Raw genomic sequence first — 15,476 nt, forward strand, 5'->3', positions numbered from 1 at the left:
CCTGCTCTGCCTGTTGCTGCCTGCAAGCTTTGTCCCCTGGTGCTCTTCCAAAGCACTAGGAATACTAAAAGGAAACTGCAGTCCCTGCAGTGTAAACCATAGCCACTGTGCTGTATGTGGGAATAGCAGCAGGACAGCTGGGTAGGATTGTTGAGCTGATTTTCAATGTTAGATAACACGTACCTATTACAAAGCCAGGCTTCTCCCGCAGTCTGGAAGGCACAAGCCCTCCAGGACCAGGGCTGGCAGCAGTGCCAAGTGCTGCCAGGCACCTGCAGCCCACAAGAGCAGTGCCAGGCCAGTGCACCAGCAGGGATTTTGACTTGCTTTATTTGTTCCTTGGATAACATTATGTATGGCTATTTTAAGGAATCTGTTTACAAACTAAAGATGATTAATATACCTGCTGACTAATATGAGGTCAAACGTGGCACAGTGATAGCCAGAGAGATTTACAGGTGCCGACTGACCAAAGATCTACAGAAATGAGGCCCAAGGCAGAGAGAAATGAGGAAACACACGTTCATTTTTCACCTGTCACACTTGTATTGGACGAGCTCGGGCAAGGTGTTTTCTTCTCCCTGTGTCCAGTTTCTGTGTTTGAAAAGTTCTTGTATAAAGCACTGCTAGAGGCAAAGCAAGTGCTGTGCACACGTGTTCATGCACAAGATCCCCTGTATATAATCCAGGGTTGCTAGACATCAGCCTCTTGAAAAATAGACCTGAGTTTTCTGAGCATTCATCTTCTTGGCTGTATCAAGCCTGTGCTGCTTTGCATCCACTTCTCGTGGATTTTCACAACTGGATTTTTTCTTTAATTTGATGCCTTTTCTCTCATCAGAATTAGCGGCAACATCCCTTTGTTTAAAATATTCCAGACATCTAATCAGCAGCAGAAATGATGTGTGAGCTGTGTCTCAATGTCATGCCATGAAGTTCTGGCTTTACATTCTTCTTTGCATTTGCTATTTTGTCAGAGTTTAAAAATCCTATTTGCATCCTTCCCTTTCTCATTAACCTCACTTTTCTACAGAGCATGGGGAATCTTAATGTCTAGTACAGTAAGAAAGAACATATCTTAGTAGAAATTTAATTATCTTAGTAACATATCTTAACATATCTTAACATATCTTAGTAGAATTATCTTAACATATCTTAGTAGAATTATCTTAACATATCTTAGTAGAATTCAATTCTGTCCAATGGTTTCTAAGCCTTTAATATTCACCTTCCTTATTTCCCTGGGCTTGGAGACTGCTGAAATCCAGGAAAGGCTATGTAGGGATTGGATATGAAAAATCAGATTTGGGATAACCAGAGGAGAAGAAATATCTTTCCTTAGGAGAACTGTTTAAAGGATTGGCCAAGGTACAGCCATTCGGGGAACTGCTTAATCACTCCAGTTGCTCAAACAAGATCTGTTTTTTTAATCACTGAAATCAGTAATAAAACTCCCCCTGTACAGTAAGAACAAGAGAGCACCACTCATTTCTCAGGTGGAGTCAGAGATTAACTAAACAAGCTCACTGTGCACTCCTTCTACAAATATTCTACACCGCTTGGAAGGTTTTTCTTTCAGAAAATCAATTCTGCACATATTTCCTATTTTTGCACAGCCACTTCTGCCTCTGCCCTATGAGAATGCAAGAACCAGTTGCTTTCCTTGCATTAAACTTTGATGAAAGAGGTGCCCTTTCCAAGCAGACTGTTTGACCTATTCAATGGCATGCTGACCATGCTGTCATTTGGAGTCAAATTTTGTTTTGTTTCTGAATGTGCGATGGTCTGCAGTCTCAATAATCAACTTTCTGCTATTTCCTTCCAACTAAGCTGTATTATGTGTCTGATACTATAATATATATCATATCTGCAAGATTCTGCATTAGCTCAAGCTCTGTTTGTAAGGTTGCTGCCCTAAGCTCAGGACATCTTGAGTCTTTCAAGCAAACCTGACAACAAGGGCTGATTTTCCCAATTTCATGGAACCCTGAAGAGACAATGTTCAACTGTCCCAACTTTTCATAGGTTACCAGTGAATTTTTTCCTAACTCTTTTTTCCTAACTAACCTAACTATTGTCAGAATGCTGTGTGTGACAGCACAGTAAGTACAAATAACTCTGTAAACACTTGGCACATCAGATTTGTTGGGGCTTCCCTTGCCCTTTCTATGCTAAGGGTGAAGTAAGTTCCATTTCCATCTACAAACTGATGGCTCTGTCTTTATGTATTTCCTTTCCTGAGGAAACATACTCTGCTTCCTGCTTTACCACTTGATCACTGGCTGGACAGGAAATTTGGTCCTTAAACCAGCAGCAGCATACAGTCACTAAAAAAGGACTGGGAAGGACCCCCTCATGGCACCGGTCCATCTCCCTGCCCCAGCAGCAAGATCAGCTGCAACAAGGTATCCCTGGAGCACCAGAACACAATTACAGGGCAGTGTGAGGAGCAGGACTGGGGCAGAACAGCTCCCTGGTAACCTGGGCCAGGACTGAGGAATCAGAGAACCAGTGGAAATGGGGCGGGAGCACAAAAGGCATTTACACCCCGAAATGCACTCACGGGTTCTGTGAAATGCTCACTGCTTCTGTCACAAGTGGCCACTTTGTGGTACAAATAACTCATTGGGATGGCATTCATTCACTTTCTGTTCCTTTTCTGGGCTGAAGTGCTGCTTCTCTACTGCCTATGAGGCTTCATTCACATTTCCCAGCTTGCTGTCACTGAACTGTTGGAGAGACATTTCCCTGGCAACACTCTAGTGTGTATTTACTTTAGTGTGTATTTCATACTGAAAAAGTTTTTGCAAGACAAGTATTGTCTCTTTGTGCTGTCTCCAATGCCTGGCATGGCAGGCACTGAGCCACAGGAAAGCCTCTCTGGACTTTTTCAACTCAGAGGAAAATAAATACATAAATAATGGCGACGGTGAGGGTTTGTGGCACAGCCTGGGTGCCAGATCACCCTGGGATCGTACCTGCAAGTCTCAGTTTGCCAGTAACATTGCACTGCTCATCCGAAAATGTCATCTGCAAAAAACACATTTCTAGCCTCCTAATTCCTACACTAAATATTAAAAGCTCCAGAAATTGCTGAGAAAGCCTGTGACACATGGGTCGTGAGGCATCCAGCAGTTGTGTGATAGGAAATTTTGAAAAGGTATAGGTGACCCACTTCTGTTGGTCTTATTTTTCAGTGCTTGCAAATCTCAAGTAGGTACATTTCAGTCACTGTCCTTAAAGCTCTCCTGAGCATGCTGAAAATGTTCTGTACTAAAGGATGAGGACAGAAACAGTGACAACTGCATATACAAATCACACCTGGAGAATTACAGGATAATACAGACTAGAAGTTTCCAGTTTCTCAACCTCCACTTCTTTAAATGTCTAATGGAGTCATGTAAAGTGAAACTGGTAACTCCTATAAAAACGCAAGACTTCAGTGTTATCAATTTGTTACATTTAATTTAGAACATTAAAAACAAAATAAAAATAATTTTAAGGACACTTTCCTTCCTTATGACATTCCACCCTTATACACACAAAAGAAATTGGGCTGTGTAAACCAACTCCCAGGGACTGTGTGTCTTAAAATGAAGATTAAGGCAATGATACAAGAAAGCTTCTCACCAATTCTCCCTGCCTTTATTCTCTGGAACCTCCACAGATCCACTGGTTTTATTGGAAGCTTTGTGTGGTTTCTGGCAAAGAAAGATACAATTAGTGACAATAATAACTACTGTTTAAAAAGCTGCTCCCAAATATCTCCTCTCACTGACTACTGTCAATCTTCTTCTTTTATACTGGTTTGATTTTTCATTTCCCAAAGAACATTCATTTGGTTTGAATCTTCCCCCAGACTTCACAAGATGTCAACTCTGGTTTTTTGGGTGTGTTCTGATTGCTTACTGTTCCTTTAAGGTTTTATCATATTCACCACAAACTGTAGTCTCTTCTTCACTGGCTTCTTCATTATTTTGAAGTTTTCTTTATAAAGTGGGGATAAAAACTCTACCAAAAGCAAAATAAAAGGCCCAGGCCTACGTGCTTGAAAAGATGCAAATACAACTAGAATCCCAGTCTGGACTCCTTTTTAGTTTCTGCAGATTGAAGGGGCATTAAAAGCAGCAGATGAGGGTGGGAAGGGTAACGTTTCATTTGCCACCTCCTGCTCCTCAGTGGAAGGCTGCACGTCAAATGATGGCAGGGCAGGGTGGAAAATTTCCCTATGTGAACATCTGAGGGCAGAAATGAAAGTTAAGGAAAGTGCTAAATTTACAGTGCCGTGCCAGTAAACCCACCCCTTCCTGTCTGCTCGGGGTCAGCTCGGCCAAACTCAGATGTGCAGAATAACAAAATTCCCTCATCAGTCACCCTTTCCAAAATTCCAATGTGTGCATATCACAACCAGGGGCGAGGAAGTGAGGCAGGGACAAAGGCAGGAGACAGTCAATAGCCAGATTTTGTGTGCCTGGCTGCACGTTGGCTCACGCAGAAGCAATTGCTGACACCTCCTGACTCACTGCTGGGATCCTCAGCCACGGCTGCAGCAGCAAAGGCATCCTTTAGGGAAAGCATGGCCTGAGGAGGGAACTCCAATTGCAGTAACAGAGCATTGGCTGAGGGCAATTTCTAACCAAGGACAGGTAACAGAAGAGATTTGAATACTGGTTTTCAAAAACCCCCAAATTTATGGACTGACATGAAGAACAGAATACTGAAGTATAAAAGTAACTTCAATTCTGAACATTTAAAACTTCAGTGTGAAAAACACAGAGCACTGCTGAAACAATTCCAGCAAAACTCCCAGGCTTGTCTTTCCTGCTGCCCTTGGAGTCTCTGCTGGTGCCCTCTCTCCCTGCTCTGGTCTCTCTCTGCTGGTCTCTCCCTGCCCCTGACACCTCCTTCACCTGCTCACGTGTTTGCTGCACATTCAAAGTCACACTTGGGCCAGTGCATCTCAGTCTATCCACCACCACTGCAGGTTGACCTGCTTACCATGTTTCCTGGACAGAGACAGGGGCCCTCTCAGGCAATTTTATGGCTCTGCTTTATCTTTATGAGTCTTTTTACTACTTAAATTGATTTTAAGGACTCCTTGCTAAGCACTACAGTTAGGCCAGTCTTGCTTAGGCCTGCACAGCTTTCAGTGTCTGTGTGAATTACATCACATTTCCAAACCTTCTGTGAGAGTGAAATTTCCTTCCTCTGCCCTTTCCATAAGGGAAACAGTGCCAGAGGGTGGGGGTATGAGCTTACAGCTCCTTTTCTAGCAACTCTCTCTCTTCCCCTACCAAAACAGACAATTCCTGTGGCACATTCTTCAGCATCTTCAGAGTATTTTTAATCAGTTTTCATTGATTTTGAGCTGCAAGTCCAGCATGGAAACACAGACAGCACTAATACACTGAAATACGGACCATTTCCCTGGTCAGTCTCTGTTGAGCATCACAGAACACAACTTTCTGCTACTCTGCTGCCACTTCCAATTCACGGACTGAATATTTGGACTAATTTAGGACATTTTGTCTCCCATCACAAATCTAAATAAAGATATCAATGTGAACATATCCTCTCACTGCATCTCCTATTTTTTTGAATTTGTTTGTTGGTCATCCAATGATTGTGTACCTGGAGGAACACTCACCCTACACTGTCAGTGAGTAGGGGACGAGCAGTCTTTAACATCCAGCTCTCTTCAGGCAGTGCTGCCAGTGTGGTGCTTCCCTGTGTCCTGGTGCTTCCCTGTGTCCTGGTGCTTCCCTGTGTCCTGGTGCTTCCCTGTGTCCTGGTGCCATGGCTCCTGTCACATACACAGGACGTGCTTTTGAAATATGGTCCCACAAACTCTGACTAATCCTCCATCACTGAATAAAACAACTATTTCTTCATTTGGAGCTGCCTAGCAAGCAAACCCAACGTGTAGGTGAACCTGAGGCAGCTGCTGGAATAGAGTACCCTGAATAGTGCTGGGATTTGTGGAAAATTCCTCAAACATAACTCCAGTAACTGAAACAAATCCCATAAAAAACTGACATCATGCAAAGGTTGGAAGGGATTCCCAGCATTTCATCCAGTTCAACCTCCTACCCAAAGCAGGGTCAGCTGTGAGGTGAGGGCTTGATCCAGATTGGTCCTGAGGACTTCCAAGGAAGGAGACTGCACAACAATCTGTTGTTACTCTACTGCTAGGCTGTCTTCATGGGGATAAAGTTTCTCCTTATACCCAGCCTGGACTTCTCATCTCAGCTTCTGCCCACTGCTCCTCATCTTCCCACCAGGCACCACTGCAAAGAGCCTGGCTCCATCTCCTCAGTGACCTCCTGAAAGCCACTGGAAGGCTGCAAGAGTCTTCTCCAGGCTGAACGAGCCCTGTTCCCTCAGCCTCTCCTCATGAGGCACAGGCACCACCTTGGTGGCCCTCCACTGAGCTCACTCTTCGTGTACTGGAGATCCAGACTGGACACAACAGTCCACCAGTAAAAGATGCAGATACTCCAACTGTGCTGCTTTTCCTTCCTCACTCCCTTTCCATCAGAATTCCAGGCTAGGGACATACTATTTAGCTTGGTTTTCATTCAGTGAGCAAACACTGCTGACTGAGACAACTCTTGACCACACTGACAGAGAGGATGGGCTCTGAAGCTACATTTGGAAGGGGGGACATCACTTGGGAGTTTGAAAAGTCACTTATTAAAAATACAAAAAAGAGATGTGGAGGAATGTGTGTTGACACAGAGCAAGATCAAATTCTAGAACATGATGAGTGGCTTTATAGAGTGGGTTAAATCACAGGGGTTAATTATAATAAACAGTCCTAGTACACACATCAAAGAATCATTACAGATTAATTAGCAGGTGCTATTATTAGCCATAACAATTTTTGTCTCCATTTCCAAAAGGATAAGATGCAAAATAATTACTTCATGCAGTCTAAATGCTTCATCCAACTCTTGCAGTGAGGTGTATTTGGACCACAGGCACCAAAGCCAGAGGAGCTGGTGCAGACCGTGTACTCCACTTAAGGGACAAAAATAGTAAGTTTTTCGGTCAAAAACATGTTCTTGCCTAACCTTGGTTTTATGATGATTAGTTCTGACTTAGTCACCTGAAACCTGGCAGAAGGGAACATAAAGGGGAATTTTCTGTCTTTACAACACTGTCCACCAGGTTTCAGGAGCTCAAGAGCTCTCTGACCAGCCAAGCTAAAAATCATTACATCATTTCCTTCTTTCTTCTCACGTACGAGCTTTGAAGGCTTAATTGCAATCTGAGAATTCTCTGAAAGAACACACTGTTCCTCTTCCTAGTGGGGTTTTGGGGATCAATAGTTCCTGTACTTCCATAAAGTGTCTAAATCCTCATCCAACATAACATCTTTGATTCCAACTTCCTCCCAGGTTTTTGCTTTTGAAATCCCATTTCCTTTCAATGGAAGAGCAAAGCTGCATGTGAGATGACCGGCACCCTGAAATGACTTCACACTGACAAGAGATAAATCCTCACAGGTAATGGCTTGATTTGGCAGAATGACCATTGCAGAGAAGATGGCTTCTCAAGTCCCTGCTCACACAGTGTCTGACGGCTTTGGATAAGAACGCAAAAAGTGATAGTTTGTGCATGGTTTTGGTAGGGTTTTGTAATAAGGTCCTACCCAGTCAGATGATCATTTTGCAAGACACACAGCATCCAATCTCTGATTAACCAGCAGAAGTCAGTGCACCATGGAGAAGGAAGGACCCAGGTCAGTGGTAAATGAGAGCAGTATAAACCACTGATCTGCAAACCAACAACTCATTTTTAAATAGACTGTAGGTTTTAATACTGATAAAGTTGAAAACAAGCAAAAAGGAAGGTGGTTATTCAGCACTGAAAGCAGCAGCAGGACCCTTAATACTTATCTTTCCAAAAGAGCATATGAGCATGGGAAAAGAAAGCAACTAATTAATGGACAAAGAAACTTGAGAATTCTTTCTGCCTTCCCTTCGTGTAGCAGTTGTAACAAGGAGTGATGCCTCTGGGCCCAGACTCCAAGCTGACTTGCTGAGGATGTGCTGGCCTTCAGCATCAGACCCACCTCTTGAACTTGTCCATCCAGGCTGCTGCAGATGCTGTTTTGTAAAACTGCATAAAGAAAACCATTTCAATTTTAATTCTGGTAACCATGGTTAAGCACAGGCCATTTCCCTGAGCAATGAAAAATGGTGTAAGATGGTGAATGCTACTGAAGTACAGGGGATTCCTTCCCTTTGATTCCAGTGGCTTTGGCTCAGAACCCTTGAACAGCATGGGAAGGAAACATCCTGGTAAGCAACTATCTAGACTGGCTTTGTTATTACAGGTCAAGACAGAATTTGATAGAGTACAAAGGCAAGATTTGTGTCTCCCAGACAGTCCCTGTGAATTCCAGAGCTCTGTTAAGAGTGTTAGAGTTCTACACAGCAAAGCTACATAATTATGAGCTGTGATTTCTTCCCAATACTTACGAAACTGAAAACACTTCCTAAATAGTAAATAAATAAGCCCCTCCCCATATAATGCAACAAAGTGAGCTGATTACAGGTTCAGTACTGTACCCAATCTGTTCCTTTCAAAGCCTCTTTGTTAGATCAAAGGGTTTATGGTTCCGTTCCTCTCTCAACCAGACATGGATTGCATTCAAATTACTTTTTATGCTAAATATCACTCATATTGTGTACATTTTTTGTATAATTACCTCAGCTATAAAACCTGCACCTTTGCTTATCAGAGCAATGAAGTTGGTGTGCAGGGATTGGCTCTTCATCTCAAGTTTCATAATACACACTGGATGCCTTTCACTGCGTTGAATCAATTAGAAACTACCAGACTTGGCACAGTGTGACATCCCACAGCCTCTGTTCTCTCAGCTGGGAGCAGGAGTGGAGAGCTCTGTATTTTTAAACCATGCTTCTGAAATAGTTGCAAAATGATCATCCCCGTGCCGGTCCCTCCTAACTCAGAGCCACCCTGGTGGGGAATACCCCATTCCCTGGTCCCTGCCACCCAGTTCCAAGCTGTCAGAGAGGGGCTCTGTGCACAGAAATATCTGGCTACAGGACAGTGGGACACAGCCCTGGCAGTGGGAGCCGAGGGGCAGGGGAGGGAATGGGGGGTTCAGAGCTCTCGTGGGCTCTTCAGCAGTGCCCAGGGCTGAGCTCCCTGCCAGCTGCTGAGTTCTCTTGCCTTGCCCACGACAGCCCAGCTGTTCATTGCAGCTCCAAGGCTGCACCACCACCCAGACAGGGAACCCAAGACTCCACATCCCCAAACACCCAGGGCAGCACATGACAGAGCAGAACAGAACTGACCTGGTGTTCCTCAGGTTAAACGGCCACACAGTGAAATGTGTAAGATTATCACCAAGTATAATGTTGAAGGTCTCCCAAGTTAAGCACCTAAAAAGCAATCTGAGAATTACTTTTGAAACTCTTGGCCATAAAGGTCCAACATACTCTGTGAGATACTCCCGGCTAAGAGGACAAACTTCACAGAGCTCTTGGGGGAGAGAAAGCTCCAAGGTTCAACTGCATTCTGTACAGTAAACTGTGATTAAACACACCATTTCTGTGACCTCTAAAAATGGAGAGAAAAACACAAAATAAAAGAGAAAGTAGATCTTGCAGTTGCACAATTGTGGAAAACAAAATACTCTGTTTGTCCTTGTTCCTTGTTCCACACCATCTGAGACATATCTGACTTTCTGTAGATGAAATGACTGCTAAGAAATTGAAGGCAGCCTGGAAAAATCCCAGATCTTGTGTGATTTGACCTAATGCAGAATATGAGTCAACCTCAGCAGCTGCAAGAATGTGTCAATTTTGTATCTTTTAAAATCCATTCTGTAGAAGAGCAGGAAATATTAATCAAAATGCCAGCACTTTTCAACTTCTCTTAAGAAGGATACCAGAGACCATAAAAACCCCAAGGTGTAATAATAAAAAGACATAAAGTGCAGTGGTTTTTAAACAGATGAAGCTGAACTCTGGCAGAAGGAAGACTACAGGTAATAAGGCCATTCAGTCCAAACTTGTCCAGCTGGAGCTGAAAAAAAAATATTTTATATGGGGTAGTGATATAGCCTCAAGCTGTGCCAGGGGAGGTTCAGGTGGGACATCAGGAAGAATTTCTTCATGGAAAGGGTGGTCAGGCATTGGAAGGGGCTGCCCAGGGAGGTGGTGGAGTCCCAGGAGGTGTCCAAGGAATGACTGGACATGGCACTCAATGCTCTGGGCTGGGGGACAAGGGGGGGATTGGTCACAGGTTGGACTTGATGATCTTGGAGGTCTTTTCCAACCTCAGTGATCCTGTGATTCTGTGAAATACCCAAACCAAGCTGGCTCAGAAGTTACTAAGTGAAAAACCAAAAATCAAGTTAATCCTTCTCAAAATGGACCCATGCAGAACACAAAGGCAGGTTCTTCTGGGGGAAAAGGCACCCAGGTTGATAGTTACAGGATAGGTAAGTTCACTTCTTGGGCCTCCCAGCTCACAGGCAAGGACAGCAGACAGCAGCCTCAGAACTGTCCTCTTAGACCCTACCAGTGAAGTGAGCAATGCCAGGGGCCTCTCCCTCAGCAACAAATACAAACATTGTTAAGCTCGTAGCTGCAAGTGACAGATGCCTCCCTCTGCTTCTAAACTTTTAAAAACTATTTTAAATATCAAACACAATTATGAGGAAAATACTCTTCAAAGAGCAGGGTTTTTTTAAAAGTTAATGTGTCTGCCCTGCTTAATCACAAGCTGAAAGGACTACTTGATGATTATTGTATACTTCAGTTAACACTATTTCATAAAATCTGGCTTGACAGAATTATAAGATAAATTAATCAAATAATACAAAAGTTGAAAGATGTGCCAGTTGGCCCAAGCTCCAGCAGAAATCCATCAGCTCTAAGCAGCAGGGAAGGCTGCAGGAAAGGCTCTGACCCAGTGGGCACTGTGGGTCCCTGTCCAGCCATTTCTGGGTGTCAGTGACTTCCTTCAGAACACTGCTCTGACCAAGAGACTGCTCACCTCAAACACACCTCTGCTATTTGGGGTGACACTGAGGGACACAATGCAGTGGAGCATAAAGCTCTAAAGACTCCTTCTTACAGTTTAAGGTCAAGGGCTCTCACAAGGAATAAATATGATACTGAATGAGACACAGATGTTTTGCTGCCTGTTCAGTTTGCAGCTTATCAGAGCTTTATATGAAGGCACAATTTATAATACCAAGTTAAAAGCCATTACAAATAAGAAACTGTTTCCTTTAAAAAAGATCAGAGTGAATATTATTTGTTTCTCCCAGAAATAGTGTGTATTCCTGTTCTGTACAGTATCACAGTAAAGATCACTTCCTTATGACATTTGAAAATGAGCCAAACACCATGGAAGAGAGGTTTTTGTTTAGCATCAAATCCTGAAGCTCAAGTGTCTCTAAACAAAAAGCCTGTGACATAACGAAGCAAGTGAGAAAGAGTTTACAAAGTGCTAAAGAATGATTTAAAGAACATTCAATTACTGACAAATGGTGGTAAGCAAGGCCTGGCCTGGGTTGGAAGAATTCTATTCAATACCCACAGAGCTCAAATGACTTTTGAGAGTGAATTGAAATCAGTAACACTTCTGACAGAAGAATGTGAGCAGAGGTACATGTGTCTCGAGCCACGTGAAGAGCAGAAAGCTATCCTGTATTTTACATAAATCACACACTCACACAATCTTTTCCATTCCAAAATCTGAAATGAATAAATAAATTAAAAAAAAATTAAAAAAAGGGAAAAACTTTCACTAGACAGAAAGTTTCTACATGAGGCTCCAACGCTGGTAATAACCAAAGTAGTCCTTACCATCTGTCTGAGAGCTTAAGAGCAGGAACCAAAACACTAAACAAGGCACATTGACCAACCTGCTGCCACTGCTTCATTTTAGGCACATTAGTTCCATATTTGAAATGTACAGATTATTTCCACATAATTTCAGCTTTAGGTTCCCAAGGTCATGAATACACAGAACAGAAAGTGTAGCACCAGCTTTGGTTCTGGCCTTCGACTGGATGTTGATAAGTCTGTAACATGATCTAAATTATTTGTTTCTCCATACTGCAAGAATGTAAAGCATGATTTCACCCTGTTAAACATGTCTCCCAACTGTCTTTCCTTGTTCTAATGTTTGTCTTGTATAACAAGTCTCCTGTGAAACTCTCTCTACCTCCTTAACCAAGAGTTGCCTTTACACAACCTTTGAAGAGTTAAGTCCACTCAACTCTGAATTGTAGAGTACTTAGGAGAAGTTATTGACTCAAGATCTTACTGAAACCAGCTGCAGAAGTGTTGTCAGCAGAATGTAGTTATTACATTTGTGTAAACACAATGCAAACCCTGGGCTAGGCAGGGGCACGGGATCCTATTCCACACTGAAACCGATGCTGGCATCACTTACTGCAGGAGCAGTCACCAGGGAGGCCACAAAAACAGGGCTTGGACACAAGACACAACCTTCTGACCAGCCCTTAATCATCCAGCTACTGCAATCACCTATCAGCAGGCCATCACTTACCAGAACTCAGAAATGGGTTCCTCATTTCAGTAAGAGAAACTAAAGCTTCCAAATGGGTTTGTCTCCTTTTACTGACATTATGCCTTGCCTTGTCACCAGCTTAATGAACACCAGGAGCTGTTTTAGCCTCTGCAATAGTAATTTCTGGGCACAACACAGTCTCTTTGATCCGCCAGCTTTATGCTCAGAGATTCTGGATGACTGAAAATGGAACCACAGATGCACCAATGTATTTGGGACTGATGTTTTGGTCCCCATTGCCATCAGAGAACCCAGGAGCAGCTGCCTGTGGCCATGTTCTGTCTCCCAGTGGGCCCCATTAGAGCCACTGGCAGTGATCACTGGCATTGGGAACAGAGAATATTCCTGAGGCTCAGCAGGGCTGGGTGGCAAAGAGGCAGAAAGCTGCTCAAACAAAGGTGAGGAGAACTCCAGTCACACAGGTCAGTGAGTGGTACATTTGGCCAATTTACCAATTTACCAGGATTCAATGACTTCTGAGCAGAAGTTTTCTGAATAATAATTTTGGTCAAAAGTATTGAAGCTCTGCCCAAATCTCCTCTCAGAGTTCAGGTTCTCATCTACATCTGGGTTAACATAACATCTTGGGACTCAACTTATGCTGCTGGAGAATGGAATTTGTATAATGTCTTGAAAACACAAAAGCCTCAGCTCTGCAGCTGAATGACTCTTCAGCCCAGTCATTACAGAGACATGTCTGAGACACTGGCATTACTTTCACTTTCAGGGAAGTAAATAGTTGTTTGCATCATTTCTCCTCACCACCAAGAAAATTATTTGTATATTGAGTAAGTAAAGTTATCTTCACACTTTCGCTCTATTAAAAGGTTACTATTTTGAAAACCAGATTATATTTGTACGAAAAAAACCCCAATAAAAACCCCTCAGACATATCCTCATGCCCTCCAGCTGAATCACTCCTATCAAAATATTTAGTCATGATGTCTCCTGCTCACCAACCATGTCCCTCCTCTGTGCCCTACCGAAACTGAAAGCTCCACCACTTTCCAAAACCTAAAATTCCCAGATCCTGGTCCTCCCATATCAGTTCTTCTATCATACCTTTGGTCTGATGTTCTCAGCTGGCACCTCGGACATTTGGAGCTGCAGACATGTCCCAGTTGCATCGTCCAGCTCCTTGGTGCTTTCCCTCTTGAACTAGCCATAAATTAAATAACAAGCATGTAAGAGTGATTTAAACACATGCAATTATCCTATTTTGTAACTGAACAAAATATTACGTCTCACACACTACCAAAACTCAGGCAATTAAAGCCATAGAAGGTTGCTGAGCACTCTACATTTAAAGTTCAGGAAACTGCCACGTTTCCATACACTGCTAATCCCACTAAGGCTGTAATTTTCTCTGCTGCAGTGATACAACGTTCAGTGCATCTCCAAGCTACAGACCAAACACACAGCACAGACCTGGAGTACAGCAGGGGTCACCTGTGTGCTGTTCTGATCAGAGGCAGCACACTCAGACAGCTACTATCAAAAATACTGGAGCTTTTTTATTAGTGTTCAGTATCATACTGGATATTCCTTGTCGGTCAAGCTTTCTGTGCCTTGCCAAGGTTGAAGCTTTCCGTGTTCTACCTTGCACCAAACTATTTTGAAAGTTTAAACCAAAAAGACTGCACTTTCAAAAAAATTTACTTAAGAGGCTTTCCTAACATAGAGAAACACCTGCTCTGCTGAGAAACTCTTACCTTCCTTCCTGCTTTACCTGAAATGAAGCAAAAGGCTGGCCCCAGCATAACACCTGAGTATGTTCCGATGCACTTGACAGAAAAGGATTTGAAGAGAAGAAATAAGTGGGGTAGAGAGACAAGATGAGAACAGAATTGAGGACAAGGACAATAAAAGTTAAGGGTGTATAAGGTGATGTGAAAGATGTGGGAGCAGAGAGAGGAACAATAGTGGTGATGGCACAGGGAAGAATAAGAGGACAGGAATTCTTGGAGAGGGGGGTTTAGTGCTAGCAGAGACAAAGGGGTTTTTTTGATACAATACAAACGTTCACTTGCAGCCCCATTTCTGATACAGCGCTTCTCAAACTCTGCCGGGCTGCCGTGAGCCCGCACTGGATCTGTTTGCTCCCCGGCCGAAGGCACGAACCAGAGGCAGAGCTGTGCGGACAGAGCGCGCTGGGCGCGCCCGCACCGCCACCCGCCGGCGGAGCGCGGCACTGCGGCGGGACCGGCCCCAGCTCTGCCCGGGGGACCGGGCTCTCACCCCGCAGAACCCACTCTGGCAGCGGAGAGACGGCCTTTTGAAACGCACGTGGACTCCATTTGGAAAGGACATTTATTTTGTGTTGCAAAGAGCCGTGCAGGCCTTTGAGCCGTACAGCATCGCACGGGCAGTGACTGCCCCGAGCACGAACCCGAGGGAGCAGGGGCTGTTCCCGACAGAGCAGGGGCTGTTCCCGACCCAGCAGGGGCTGTTCCCGACAGAGCAGGGGCTGTTCCCGACCGAGCAGGGGCTGTTCCCGACCCAGCAGGGGCTGTTCCCGACCCAGTAGGGGCTGTTCCCGTGGCAGCTCAGAGAGCAGTGACAGCCCCTGACTTTACTGAGACAGCCAGCAGTCCAACAACCCACAGAGCAGAGGGAAGATGTGGCCATAGCATGGGCAGGCAAGTGGAAATTACTGTGGTTCAGCCTTCAGAAGGGGTGAAAGTTCTTGTGGCATGTTCTCCCCTTGGCAGCCCAGGCTTTTGAGTTTGCTGTTGGATCAAACCCAGCCCTGTGCTCTGGTCATACCTCTGCTTCACTGTGAACACACCTCTGGTCCCCACAGAGGATGATGTGACCTCTCAGAGTGACAGCTGCCCTCAGTGTCACACACACACGAGCTGAACTGCTCAGTCACCAAAATCCGCAGTGGC

General features: G+C 44.1%; 1 protein-coding gene across 11 annotated transcripts in view; it reads right to left on the reverse strand.

The window, feature by feature from the left end:
* LYRM9 (LYR motif containing 9) overlaps positions 1-15,476 on the reverse strand; it is a 43,868-nt gene that overhangs the window by 661 nt on the left and 27,731 nt on the right. For 6 of the 11 annotated variants that reach the window (XR_001875910.1, XR_001875912.1, XR_001875909.1 and 3 more), the window contains 3 exons: positions 13,648-13,743; positions 9,330-9,416; positions 8,099-8,124 (listed from right to left, as the gene is read on the reverse strand). The exons of 1 other annotated variant lie outside the window; for it this stretch is intronic. Coding sequence is in view for 2 of the 10 variants with exons in the window: in XM_017821629.1 (XP_017677118.1) it covers positions 13,664-13,743 (80 nt within the window). In the remaining 8 variants the exon portion in view is untranslated. 4 more of the 11 variants (XR_001875906.1, XM_017821629.1, XR_001875908.1 and 1 more) reach the window with 4 other exon arrangements.

This window comes from Lepidothrix coronata, unplaced genomic scaffold (assembly GCF_001604755.1).
Source record: "Lepidothrix coronata isolate B3197 unplaced genomic scaffold, Lepidothrix_coronata-1.0 Scaffold91, whole genome shotgun sequence".
Classification (NCBI taxonomy): Eukaryota; Metazoa; Chordata; class Aves; order Passeriformes; family Pipridae; genus Lepidothrix; species Lepidothrix coronata.